A 12,947-nucleotide genomic window follows, 5' to 3' on the forward strand; every position below is an offset into this window, starting at 1 on the left:
GATACCACTGAAACAACCACACATACCAGCGTTTTTCCTTATATGCAAGCGAGCGTGGCTGTCATCTAATCAATCCATAGCGTGGTCTGGTCTTAGCATAATGGAGTTTAGCCTTTCCTCTCCTTAGTCTAGCATTTGTATAAGTTACAAGATTACTTGACATGTACCTGGCATCAATTTAATTTCCATCACCCGTATTCTACTGTATCTATCGACCCTCATCTAATATAAGGGATCACCATAGCTCACCCACCACCCTAGTACCCTAGTAGTGCACCCGTTCCCCAATCCCATCCCAAACCCGACCGACTAGTCCAGTAACGAAAAGAAAACAAAACCCACCCTAACAATACCGGGCTCCATCCACCCGCATGATCGGGCTCCACTCGTCCACGGCAGATTTGAACAAATTACATCATTGGCTAGAGGTAATCATCCTCTGCAGCCTGCCATCCGAAACAAAAAAAGAAAAAGAAGTGACAGGGATCTGGTTTAGTAAGAGGGGGGGGCCCCCGCAGGGAAGCCACTCCCGGATGACGGATGACGGCTGATGGCTGACGGCTCGGGGCAATCAAAACCTTCGACCTAAACCGTCCTAACCCACATAAGAATGTTTGGCATTGACTATGTGCTAAGGAAAGCAAGCTTCTTTGACTCGTGTCCCGATGAACCAATCATGGGGTCGTGGGGGGTAGGAATCGGGGGGGCTTTCGGGGAGGGAGATGGGTTGGTATCTGGTTCGAGAAGGTTGCATGGGTATGGGGATGGGGATGGGGATGGGATGGGTGTGTAGGTACAGTACTCTCAGTAAGTGAGGTGTTGTGGGGTGGGATATGCTCTGCAGAAGTGGCGGGCTTGGAGGGGCTACCTTGGTTACTGGGGGAATTGGGGAATGGTTCTTTGTTGTGGATGGGAATATTTGGGGTCGGATGGTCTGTGGTGATAGCGAGATCGGGAGGGATCTTTGGGGAGGGAGAAGTCTTGACTCTGGGACTGCGTGTGGGCGGTACTTCCTTAGGGCGATCGGGGAAGTGGGAAATGTGGTTGCAGAACTGGAACTTAAAGGGTGGGGTCACGGGTTCACGTTGACAGGTAAAGGTAAGTAAGTTTAGGGGAGCTAGACCCAGACGAGGATAAGTTCGTGGTCGAGACAGCGGCCGCTGCCGGGCTGGTTGGTGGCTCGTGAGTATCTTACTGATGCTTTCTTCAGGGCAATCATCACAGCAGTACGTTATTGATGAACTGAAGTCAGGATCTCGGATCCCTTGTTTCACTTTGAGCCGTTGAAGATTCGGTTGAATTGCTTGTTATTCGATTCAATTCACGATAACATGGTTTGTGATATCATTGGCTCTGTTGATTAGCATAGCATCTGTCGCATCGTCCAGCCTGCTATTGAGGGCTAGTACATTTATCAGTCTCGGACTGGAAGTTGAATGATCGGTCCAGTCGCTACCTCAGATACCTTGGGGAGTCTCTCGCGTTGGGACAACTGAGGCTTCGCGGGGATTCTCGGATTTAATCCCAACAAGGCACCGAACCAGTACAGAGTATCCATAAATTTACTTGTCTTGCAACCATCTAACAACATGAAGGGCCGATCTTATCTGATCTGGTACCTAATATAACCTTTTGTTTTACCTACTCAGTACTCTTTCCAAAATCTTGATCTTTGGACTAAGCCACCTGGCCTATTGGCCCTTCCTGAATGTGACCATATTCTGCGAGCTTTTGTACAACACAAAGCTTGCTGACTAGTTCCTCTGCTTAGTCCCGGGTGGTTGAGGTACGGGCGAGGAGGGAGGTATGCAGAATGGAAGCTTGTGGAAGAGATTGATAGACACATGAATATGAGAAGAAAGGCATGCGCGTTGGAGGGTCATTCATAACGCACCTGTGTCAACCACTTGCAAATGACCCAATGCTGCTATCTGGTTTTGCTCACTTTCGGCTCTTGGGTCCTTTGATAATGAAATGTGATGAAAGCTCGTGGTCTGCTTGTACTCTTGAAATCTGGCTTCAGAGTACCATGTAAGGTAGACACCAGTAATTCTACCACTTTGAAAACAGTCAAGGACCCATGCACATGACCAGATCATTCACCTTACACTAACAGGAGTCATTCACCCGACCGTTGAACTGGGGTGGCACAGCCCATCACACAGGGACCGGGAGTGACTATGAGGAGCGGTCGTGCCTGCCATTCCAACAACCTACAGCAGGACTATCTCTACCTAATCTAGAGTCAATTCACCCCTCCCAGACGACCACAATCATCTATTATCATTGTCTATCAATATCTTGTTGCTCACCAGCATATCTATTGTTATCCAAACCCCCCGACCTCACGTCCACACATCCTTATCAAATCCTCCTATAAAACGCCTAGGTCCACCATCTGATGTCCACAATCTTCATCTAGAACATGGATCTAGTTCATCTTAGCTCTACCACACCAAAGAACGTCCGCGATGAGCAATCCGAAGTTTCACGTAATAATCGTGGGCGCATCGATCGCGGGCCTGACTCTCGCTCACTGCCTCTCCAGCGCCAATGTCGACTTCACAATCCTGGAGGCCAGGGCCAGTCAGATCACTCAAGGTACTGGGCTCGTTCTGCAGCCAAATGGGGCCCGGATTCTGGACCAACTGGGGTTGTATGATAAGGTACTGCGCCAGGCAGCGCGCATCGTGTCGTACACAACATACTTCGACAGTGGGCGCCTCCTTCTGGACATTGACACTAGGCATATGACCTCTCGGCGGTAAGATCTGATTGATGTGCTTGTGGTTGAGCGGGGCTGATCTGAAGGTAGGACGGGTTATCCGCTCTCCATCATCTCACGGCAAGCGTTGTTGAGTATCCTCTTCGACCATCTACCTCACCAAGACCGCATTCGCTTCAACAAGAAGGTGATTCAAGTGACTCCGTCGCCTCGGGAAGTCACTGTTCACACCGCCGATGGCTCACAACTCTCTGGGGATATAGTGGTTGGAGCAGATGGTGTACACTCCATTGTGCGCTCGAAAATGTGGCAATATATCCAATTCAACAGACACGCTGCTCGGTTTGTTCTGGCGAGGGAGATCCCTCAGAAAACATCGTTTGCTGGAGTCTTTGGCATTGCCGACCCCGTTCCAGGACTCAAAGCGGGCGTAGTCTACCGTACGTTTGGAGCTGGCTGGGTCATGCTCATCATGGTTGGCAAAGATGCGCAAGTTTTCTGGTTCATATCTATAGCATGGCCGCATACGAGTCGGCAGGCTTGGAGACGTCAACAAGGGAAGACGAGCGTCGCACCCCTCCTGGCACCGTTCCTCGACAAACGCGTCTCCAGCAAGGTCACCTTCATGGAGATATACGACCGCACAAGTTCGTTCACGTTCGTTCCGCTCGAAGAATCTTTCCAGAACCAATGGTCAGCAGGCCGTTTTGCATGTATAGGAGACGCTGTGAACAAGGTAGGCAACCGTACTCAGCCGTACCAAAAGCCCTCAAGGGAACTGACATTTGGTAGACGACTCCCAACATAGGCCAAGGAGCAAACTGTGCCATAGAGACGGCTGCTTCCGTGGGAAATTGCATCGTGCTAGCCAGCAAAACCGATGCACCCTGGACGGAAGCCTACCTGGAGTCACAATTGCAGACTTGGGAGAACAAGTACAGAGGCAGAATGAGGCTGTTCTCGTGGGTGTCGCAGTCAGTCGCACGCGTAGAGGCAGGTGGTAATTGGTGGCTAAGACTCCTTCGATCTTACTTCAGTTACCACCATTCCGCAATGGGGATTGCGCTTCTCGGTGATCTAACACCACAGACTGCACAAGTACAGCATCTCCCTTTACCTTCGCGTCGACCAGCTGCTCCAAAGAGTCGGAGTGATCCGCAGGAGAGGAATTGGAGTGTGCAGCTCTCAGGAGTGCCTGTTGTGTCAACCATGATTGTGGCATTGCTGTTCATTGTCCAGTCGCTCACGAGACCGAAGGACGGTGGAGTTAATTAGCTGGCTTGGCCAGAGCCATGGCTCTAATAAAACAGGACCTGAACTCGCATCAGGGAAATTTTTTGCGCGATATGATTTCCGATGGGGGCGATATAAGAGCTGAAGCCGTACTGTTTTGAGGCGGCATGAAGCGAAAAGAGATTTGGGTCGCTTCCCGTTCCGCCAGTTGAGCCCACTTGCGGGATTTACCAAAGCCACTGATCTCAGTCTCGATCCAGCATCAGGTCCAAGCTGCTTTGATGACTGGTTCGGATTAACCCCTCAACCTCGCACTCCGCATGTGGTATCGATGACAATCTACTGAGCTATGCAAAAAATCTCGCATGGCAGCCGCATAGCAGCAAGAGCATGGTTGACACATGACAGAATGTGACCCCAAGTATAAAGAGCAACCAAAGCACAACACGTTTTTGACCGTGCTACTCTCCTTCAGCCTTCTCTCTTTCATCTACATCTTTGTTGCCTGCTTTCCTCAGAGGCTCTCTATCCTCTAGTGCAACATGGCGCAACAACGACCCAGCTCGCCAAAAGCAGAGGCAACCCGCCTGCGCTGGCAGGAGGTAGACGAAGAGACTGGTCTCCAGCCCAAGAAACCGCTTCCAGAGCTCTCGAGAACCATGTCAACCATGTCAAATAACTCTCAGATGTCTGTGCGAAGTCGTAACCGGAGGGCAACCGTTGACCCTTCACTCTCATTGCCAATTCATTACCGCACTGTGTGAGTGCTTTCTCTTGATGAATCCTGCAAGCATGATTCCAGCAGAGAAACTAACAACGCCCTTGCAGCTCCTTTGACATCGATGAAGCAAGAGAAAAAGAACTTGCTGAGACTGCTAAAACGAAGAATAATGTCGTGACAGGTAGACACCTTCAACTTGGAACTTGTTCTCTCGCGGGTTGTCGCTGACTTGCAATCCTTTTCAGACCTTTCCAACCTCGACTGGCATCAAATATCAACCGAAGAGCTACAGAAACGATGGAAAGTCGATATATCGCAGGGACTCTCGCGCGAACAAGTTCATCGACGCCTGCAGGAATATGGGAAGAATGCTCTGTCGCCGCTGCCACACCAGTGGTTCTGGCAGATATTCGGTTACTTCTTCAAAGGCTTCGGGGCCATCCTCCTTATAGGAAGTGTTCTGGTGTTTGTCTCATGGAAGCCTCTCGGCCAACCTCCCGCTATAGCAAATCTTGCGTTAGCTATCGTTCTACTCGCTGTGTTCTTCATCCAAGCTGGGTTTAATGCGTGGCAAGATTGGTCATCGTCACGAGTCATGGCTTCAATCACTGCCATGTTACCGGAAAGTTGTCTTGTCCTCCGCGACAGCTCACTCACTGTGGTCTCTGGACCGGAAATTGTTCCTGGTGACGTGGTACATCTCACGGCTGGAACCAAGCTGCCTGCTGATCTGCGCTTGGTCGAAGTCTCGACTGACGCAAGCTTTGATCGTTCGATTTTGACTGGTATGCTCCCTCCGCAACATATTGCAGGCAGCTTGTGCTAAAAGGCTTATGAAGGTGAATCCGCTCCGATTAATGGAACGGTCAGTTCCACGGATGACAATTACCTTGAGACACACTGCATCGGTCTGCAGGGAACACACTGCGTGGCTGGAAGTGCCGTAGGCGTCGTCGTCTCCACTGGTGACTCGACTGTCTTTGGTCGTATTGCCAAGCTGACGAGTGAGCCCAAGAAAGGCTTGACCACCTTAGAAAAGGAGATCCTGCGCTTCGTGTCGTTCATTGTCGCGATCATGCTAGCTATGATCATTCTTGTTGTCGGGGTCTGGTATGTTTTGCCTGAAGCGCAGCATGTTGCTCGATACTCACAATCCATAGGGCTGGATGGCTTCGAAAAGAACATCCTGACTGGATCAATGTCCCTACTCTGATCGTCGACTGCGTGAGCGTTGCTATCGCATTCATTCCTGAAGGCCTTCCAATCGCTCTTACTGCGAATTTGACAATCACCGCTAATCTCATGAGCAAGAACAAGATTCTGTGTAAATCGCTGAAGACTGTGGAGACTCTGGGTGCTGTCTCTGTAATCTGCTCAGACAAGACTGGAACGTTGACAAGGGTTTGTCTCATGCAATTGCCAGAGCGTCACTATCCACTAACCTTGCGCCCCACCAGAACAAAATGTTTGTTACAGAGTGTGCCATCTCGACAACCTGCTTTAGCCCTGATTCGGCAAGGGATGAGATGAACAGGAAGGGCAAGAAGAGCGGAGTCCACCAGCTTCGCGCCATGGCCGGTCTCTGCAATGCAGCTGAATTCGATGCCGCATCAATGCAGCTCCCGCTCCACGAGAGAGAGATCCATGGGAATGCGACCGATCAAGCCGTCCTGAGGTTATCCGAAAGTTTTGGATCGGTAGCTAAACTGCGCCAAACTTGGAAAAAGACTTATGAGCTGGCTTTCAATAGCAAAAATAAGTTTATGGTACGGACTTTCACACTTGCTGAACCAGAAGGACTGGGACTCGCGATGTCTGCCACAGAGTCTGCTCAGTTCAAGCGCAGCGATATGTAAGTTGGCAACGCGCACTCCTTTGTGCAACATACTTACAGACTTTGGGTAGTCTCTTCACGATTAAAGGTGCACCAGACATTCTCATCGACCGATGCTCGCGATTCATTGATCTGGATGGCAGCGTGCAGCCACTGGAAGCACGGATGCTGACTCGGATGAAAGAAGTCAAGGACCAGTGGTCTGCAGAAGGAAAGCGCGTAATTCTCCTCGCGCGAAAAGTTCTCCCTTCCGCTGAAATCATGTTTCAGCCATCCTCACACGAGTATGAGACTGAAATGCTGAAGCAAGCGAAGGCCGGGCTAGTTCTAGTCGGCTTGGTCGGTATCGTCGATCCTCCGAGGGAAGAAATTCCAGAAGTCATCAGTACCCTGCGACGTGCAGGGATTCGGATCTTCATGGTGCGTATCCCGTGCAGATATTGAGATCTGGGCTGCATTGTGCTGACTGCGTCTCTACCAGGTGACCGGTGACTTTGGCCTCACCGCGCTGGCTATCGCACGGCAATGTGGAATTGTCAGCACAAACGGTCTCGTTGATGATGCAACTGCTCTTAGACAATCAATGGACTCCGAGAAGGCCTCCAGTCCTCCTACTGCCTCCGCGATCACTATCAGTGGAGCTGATCTTATGAGCCTCAATGATCAGCAATGGGAACAACTCTGTCAGTACCAGGAAATCGTCTTTTGGCGAACCACTCCCGAGCAAAAGCTTCGTATTGTTCGCGAGTTCCGCGCCAGAGACGAGATTGTCGGCATGACTGGCGACGGTGTTAACGATGCGCCTTCTCTGAAGGCAGCTGACATCGGCATCGCATTGGGCAGCGGGTCCGACATTGCCATCGAGGCCTCTGACATGGTTCTTCTGGAGTCATTCTCTGCCATTGTCGAAGCGGTGCAGTACGGACGGGTTGTATTTGACAACTTGAAAAAGACAATTGTCTATCTTCTCCCTGCGGGCTCGTTCTCAGAGTTCTGGCCTGTCTTCTGCAATGTCGTTTTCGGGCTTCCCCAAGTCCTCTCATCCTTTCTGATGATCATCATCTGGTAAGCTCCTCGTCCTTTTACCATCAGTCGCATTAACTAACAAGCTCATTCCGATCAGCTGCTTCACAGACTGCGCGGCCGCGACAGTCCTCGCCTACGAAAAACCCGAAGCGGACGTCCTCCTCCGTCCCCCCCGCAAGCCCAAGCAGAACCGCCTCGTGAACTGGAAACTCATCTTCCACGCATACGGTGTTCTCGGCATTATCGAAACCGTCTGCTCCTTCGCCATGGCCTTTTGGTACCTTGAGCGTAACGGCGTCCCCTTCTCCGTCTTCTGGTTCAAGTTCGGCAACTACCCCTCCGACATTGACCAAGACTGGCTCACAGCCCGCCTCAACGAAGCCAGCTCCGTCTACTTTGTCAACCTTGTCGTGATGTAAGTTGCTTTCATCACTGCTCGCCTGTATTCCCTCCTCATTCCGACAACTAACAGCGATACCAACACCAGGCAATGGTTCAACCTCATGGCCGTCCGCACCCGCCGCCTCTCCATCTTCTCGCACCCACCGGCCTTCAACAAGAAAACCCAGAACCTGCTCCTCTTCCCCGCCATACTGTTTGCGTTCGTCATGGCCATCTTCTGGCTCTATACCCCCCCGCTCCAGCGCACGTTGAACACGACCAGCGTCCCCGCGATCCACTACTTCCTGCCTGCGGCATTCGGGGTGGGGATCGTGGTGCTCGATGAGCTGCGGAAAGCCGGAGTGAGGCGATGGCCGAACGGGCTTCTGGCTCGATTCGCGTGGTGAGATTGTATAGCTTTTCCGCGTCGCTTTGCTTTTCGGAAGGTGGTTTTGAGGAGCATTGGTTAGAGGTTAGGCTACCTACATATCTATGCTTGGTTGGTTGGCCTGCCGGCGGGTTACACCCGGTGGTGCATGTTGCTTCCGATCTAGACTGGGATCTCGACTTTTCCCGAATGTGGTAGACTAGCTTGCAGCGGTCAGATGGATTGGGACTCTGGCATACCGGGTTACTTACTAATTATTGGCTATGGCACTGGGCCGGGAGGGAGGGGTTGTGATTTATTTTGTCTTTCGTTTCTTGATGTACATACATACATACATAGTTACATACTTACATATGATATACGATGATTGCATGGGTGACATTCTTGGTCGTCGTATACCAGGGTGGACTCTGGTGGAGAGAAGAGTCTGTGTCTCTCGATCATATTCAATCGAGCATACTGGACTATTTGCCTGTTTGTCTGCATCCAAACAGACCCTGCGCGTAGCACTCGCAAATAGTCAGAATCCACAGTCTTATCGCCGAAAAATTCGAGAATAAGTCAGAATGAGCGCTTTTCGCAAGATTGACAAGCAAGCACCCTGAATAAGACACATGGCTATCAGATTGCCATAGCTCAGTCCCAGTGCTTTATGGCAGGTCCATCCTACCAGAATCTCCCAACTTACCCCTGAACGTACACTCAGAAGAAAAAAACTTTAATTTCAGTTATCATGTATATTTGCTCATAGATAGAACTTTTAAATAGATAGAAAAATGGAAACCAGATTTCCAAGAAATATACAGCCAGCACCACCGAAGTATAGATAGAGGACATTGCGTGAGATCGTCGCCAAATTCAAGGCCAGAGAAGGGCGAACGGCGGGGTGGGGGAAGAAAGATTACAAGGTAGATGATAGATGGGATAACGGAGGAAGGTGAAAGAAACGGGGGCGGGGTATTCTGTACAGACGCGACGGGAGAGAGAGGGAGAGAGAGACGAAAGGGCAATCTATCACCAGAAGTAGGGGTTGCCGTAGACGTCTTCGTAGCATTGGTAGGAATCGGGGCAGCTGTTACGCGCTTCGGTTAGCATCGGTTGCCTTTGGAGGCGCGCCGCCGGGGGGGAAGAGGAAAAGGACGTACTAGACAGGTTCCTGCCCGAAGATAATATGCCAAGTGTACTCCATGACACCCGCGGCCAGTTTGTCCGACAGCGGGGTGGTCAGCACCCACTCGTAGAACCACATGTAGTCGCTCAGGGGCCGCTGGAGCACCTGGTCGCGCGAGACGGCGAACTGCGAGCAGCAGGCGACGGCGACGACCTCGGGGACGTCGGTGTTGTTGAAAAGCTGCTCCCAGGCGTCCGCGTAGACCCGTTCGGTGGTCTGGCCCGACTGGGGCGGGTTGCGGAAGGGGCGGACCTCGTCCGGGCAGCCGGGGGTCAGCTGGCAGCGGAGGTTGGCGTAGCCGTTGCGCTGGACGAAGTCGGTCTGCAGCGCGCGGATCGAGTCGACGTTGCTGTTTTCCATGGTGTCGGTGTGCCAGGCGCCCGGGTAGCCGTCGCGGTGGCTGTGAATGAAGACGATTGTCGACGGGAGGTCGTTGTAGTGTTCGATGATGTATTGAAGGTAGGCGAGACTCTCGCGGCCCTTGTTCTGGGGGGTGTGTTTGGCGGCATTGACGTCGTCGACGGTGTAGATGTAATTGCGCCAGCTGCGACAGAATTATCGGTTAGCGAGAAAATTCTGCTTCAATTGAAGAAGCGCGTTCCGGCGCAGCCATGTATAGAGAGGGGGGAAAAAAAGAGCTCGGAAAGATAAAGTTTAGATTGAGGGGAAACATACTCCGCCAAGTCGTTGCTAACCCAAGCTGTATCCTCCGCGGCCAATTTGGCCATGACAATCACCCGATCATTGGGGACGATGATCGGGGTAGTTTCGTAGACTGGCCGTGACCCGAGCGCGATCCCGTCGTCGTCGTCGTCCGCGGCGGCGGCGGCGGATTGATCCTTCTTCCCACCTCCCACGACCGGGAGTTCCTCCTTCGAAGCTGGGATATTGGCATCCTTGCTCTTGTCGTTGGCTGCTGGTTCCGACGAACCCGAACCACCGCTTACGCCGTTGAAGCTCCAGCCGGACTGGACGCGCGAATCATCCTGGACGAGATCGAGGTGGCGCTTGATCAGGAAGATGGCGACGATAAGGAGGGCGGCCGTACCGATACGGTAGGATAGTCTCATTTCATAACATTTGCTTGCTGTCTCACGGCCGGGGGGGCTTTGGAATGGGGCGTGTGGGTGGCTGAATTCTGGATAGAAAGAGATTCCAATGAGCGATCGAGTTAAGGCAAGGAGAAAGAGAGGGGGTGGAAGGGAGGAGGGAGGTCGTTAATAAGAAGCGGAGAAATAAGGAGAGACACCGCGGGCAGCGGACACGGCAGAGCAAGACAGCAAATTAAACATGAGGGCAATTTCAGGAGGACTTACTCTATGACGCACAGGATTGTCTATGAGTAGGGAATGGCGATTTCCGCAAAGGAAAAGGGGAGGAAGGGAGTGAGGAAAGAAGGAATGAAAAGAAGAGGAAGAAGAAGCAGAAGAAGAAGAAGAAGCAACAGCAGAGCAGCAAAAGCAGCAATGAAGCACCGCAACAGACGCAAAGGAGCGGAAAGGAAAGAAGCAAGAGCCGGCGCCGTCGACGGGGGCCTGAGGCTTATCACCACTCAGTCTTTACGCGGATTGGTGGATTGCTTGGTGGAGAGTGGAAGGGTTGTATAGTGTATCGTACTGTCACTGGTAATTTTACACGGACTCAGGCAATACCAGCCGATAAGTGGTTGTTTGTAGACAATGTGAAGCATTTCAATGGACGATGAACAGGCTATTTTTACGAGGTCCTCGACAGAGGTCTCACTTGTCCCAGAGAATCAACATCCACATCGACATTGAATGCGATGCAATAATATTGTCAAGCAGCAATTGTTCGGTAGGTAGCATAGTAAGGTGTTCCAGTACATGAATGAGTATGTCGCCATCCCCCCTTGTAGTTGCGTTGCACAATACAGGCTTCTTCCTCGTCCTCATCTTCTTAACCCCCTCACGTTAGACAACATGACGGGACGATCATTGCAGTCCTTTAGCCAAGTTCCCAGTAAAACTCCATCTCCGGTGGGACAAATAAGGTCGAGTGCCGTGTTTTCTTGCTCTCGGGGGGAAATGAACAGTCCAGCGGACGGCGAGATTGTGGTGTGCCTGATCGATCTGGGCGGGCGACTGCAAAAAGATCCACTGGCGAGGTCGAGTCTATCTCAAACGTCCCACCGCAACCGCGGGTGTGAGTGGCCACTGATAACCCGGCCATTCCACTTTGAACCCTTTTTTTTTTTTTTTTCTCTGCTCCCTCTGCGTCTGCAGTTCTGGTTCTGGCCCAGTTCCACGATTTAATCCCAGCTGCACTGACAGTCAGCTTGATCATTCACACACACACACACAAGCCTTGTTAGACGGTTTCGCATTCCAACCAAGAAGGCGACGGACGCCCTGCTGTACGGTACTCGCCTCGTGTGTGGAACAGACATCCGAAAGTCTTAGTTGTATGTAGTACAGCAGCAGCAGAGAAAACAATGCCCTTGTTGTTTGATCACCCTTCCCCCCCCCCCTCTCCCCTCATCCTTCAATCACAACCTCGGCAATTAAAAGAGCCAGGACAATCGAATCCATCAATAGGAACAATCCTCAATCCCACCTGATGCTTGCCGATCAATTCATTCGTCCCTTGGAGAGACATGAAAATCTTGGAGCAAGACAGCAGTGGTCATGGTCATGGTCAGGGTCACAGGTCTGAAACACACGTCTTTTTTGTTTTGACGACTGTCAGCCCGCCGGCGGGTGTGGGGCTCGTATCGGGCGCGGAGTTTGTGTCTTTTGCCTGGAAGGGATCTGGCCCGTTGCAAATCTGGCAAGTCCTGATACGGGTTTGCCTGCCTTGTGAAGAAGGGTCACTAATCTTGATATTCGAGGCCTGCAGATTTACACAATTGTAACCTGTGCACAGTAGGAAAACTACTTACTAGCAGGCCGTAGACCATGAAAACCTAACAATACTTTGTACACACACACAGAAAAACTTTGAACGATCGTATGACAGTCGTTTCCAGGCAGGCTTGTCCCACATTCGGACCCTCGCCTCGAATACCTCAAAGAGTCAGCAATACGACGATCTTTAAATCAGCACAACTCCCTTTTGTTTTTTGTTTTTTTCATCCCACAGTTAGACCACAGCTGGATCAAGACACAAATTCTAAAAAAAAAAAACCAGAAGAAAGTAGCAAAGACAATGCTGACAATTATATCGACACCAAAGATCTTAAAAATAAAGTTGGTATCCCTTCTAAGGTTTTTTGCTTAGAAGGTAAAAAAAAAAAAAAAAAAAAAAAAGATATAGCTAGGACAGAGACCTAATTCACATACAACAGAGATGTTCAAATTACCCGCCGCTGAGTAGGTGAGAGGCAAGTACACACTATCCAAGCGCATATGTTATCCGCAGAAATGGGCATAATCGATGCCAAGGCTATCAGGAATCGAGGCCGTTGTAACACCATGACGAGACTAGCCTCTGAGTGAGTAGCTCAGAGGC

At 51.1% G+C, this 12,947-nt stretch overlaps 4 protein-coding genes across 4 annotated transcripts; 2 read left to right on the plus strand and 2 right to left on the minus strand.

Annotated features, from left to right (window-relative positions):
• Window positions 1–2,126: 2,126 nt before the first annotated feature.
• Window positions 2,127–4,000, plus strand: BO82DRAFT_380724 (FAD-dependent oxidoreductase; the record flags this gene model as incomplete). The annotated part of the gene is made up of 3 exons (XM_025637782.1): window positions 2,127–2,764; window positions 2,816–3,461; window positions 3,518–4,000. Exons 1-3 carry the CDS (start codon window positions 2,472–2,474, stop codon window positions 3,998–4,000), a joined length of 1,422 nt encoding a protein of 473 aa, XP_025495823.1. The 5' UTR covers window positions 2,127–2,471.
• A 316-nt stretch (window positions 4,001–4,316) lies between these two features.
• On the plus strand, window positions 4,317–8,671 carry BO82DRAFT_350947 (cation-translocating P-type ATPase). Its single transcript, XM_025634287.1, has 10 exons — window positions 4,317–4,718; window positions 4,787–4,860; window positions 4,925–5,464; window positions 5,519–5,789; window positions 5,840–6,080; window positions 6,137–6,531; window positions 6,585–6,933; window positions 6,995–7,578; window positions 7,637–7,954; window positions 8,027–8,671. The coding sequence occupies exons 1-10, from the start codon at window positions 4,501–4,503 to the stop codon at window positions 8,325–8,327; spliced, it is 3,291 nt and encodes a 1,096-aa protein (XP_025495824.1). The 5' UTR covers window positions 4,317–4,500; the 3' UTR covers window positions 8,328–8,671.
• A 392-nt stretch (window positions 8,672–9,063) lies between these two features.
• On the minus strand, window positions 9,064–10,975 carry BO82DRAFT_350950 (DUF3431 domain-containing protein). Its single transcript, XM_025634288.1, has 4 exons — window positions 10,796–10,975; window positions 10,155–10,617; window positions 9,454–10,023; window positions 9,064–9,380 (listed from the first exon to the last, which is right to left on the minus strand). The coding sequence occupies exons 2-4, from the start codon at window positions 10,547–10,549 to the stop codon at window positions 9,323–9,325; spliced, it is 1,023 nt and encodes a 340-aa protein (XP_025495825.1). The 5' UTR covers window positions 10,550–10,617; window positions 10,796–10,975; the 3' UTR covers window positions 9,064–9,322.
• BO82DRAFT_302074 (uncharacterized protein) lies at window positions 10,625–10,975 on the minus strand (the record flags this gene model as incomplete). The annotated part of the gene is made up of 1 exon (XM_025632104.1): window positions 10,625–10,975. A coding segment is annotated over one exon (179 nt), but the record flags the coding sequence as incomplete, so codon positions are not given.
• Window positions 10,976–12,947: the final 1,972 nt, after the last annotated feature.

The sequence above is a fragment of the Aspergillus uvarum genome (assembly GCF_003184745.1).
Source record: "Aspergillus uvarum CBS 121591 unplaced genomic scaffold BO82scaffold_6, whole genome shotgun sequence".
In the NCBI taxonomy this organism is placed as follows: domain Eukaryota; kingdom Fungi; phylum Ascomycota; class Eurotiomycetes; order Eurotiales; family Aspergillaceae; genus Aspergillus; species Aspergillus uvarum.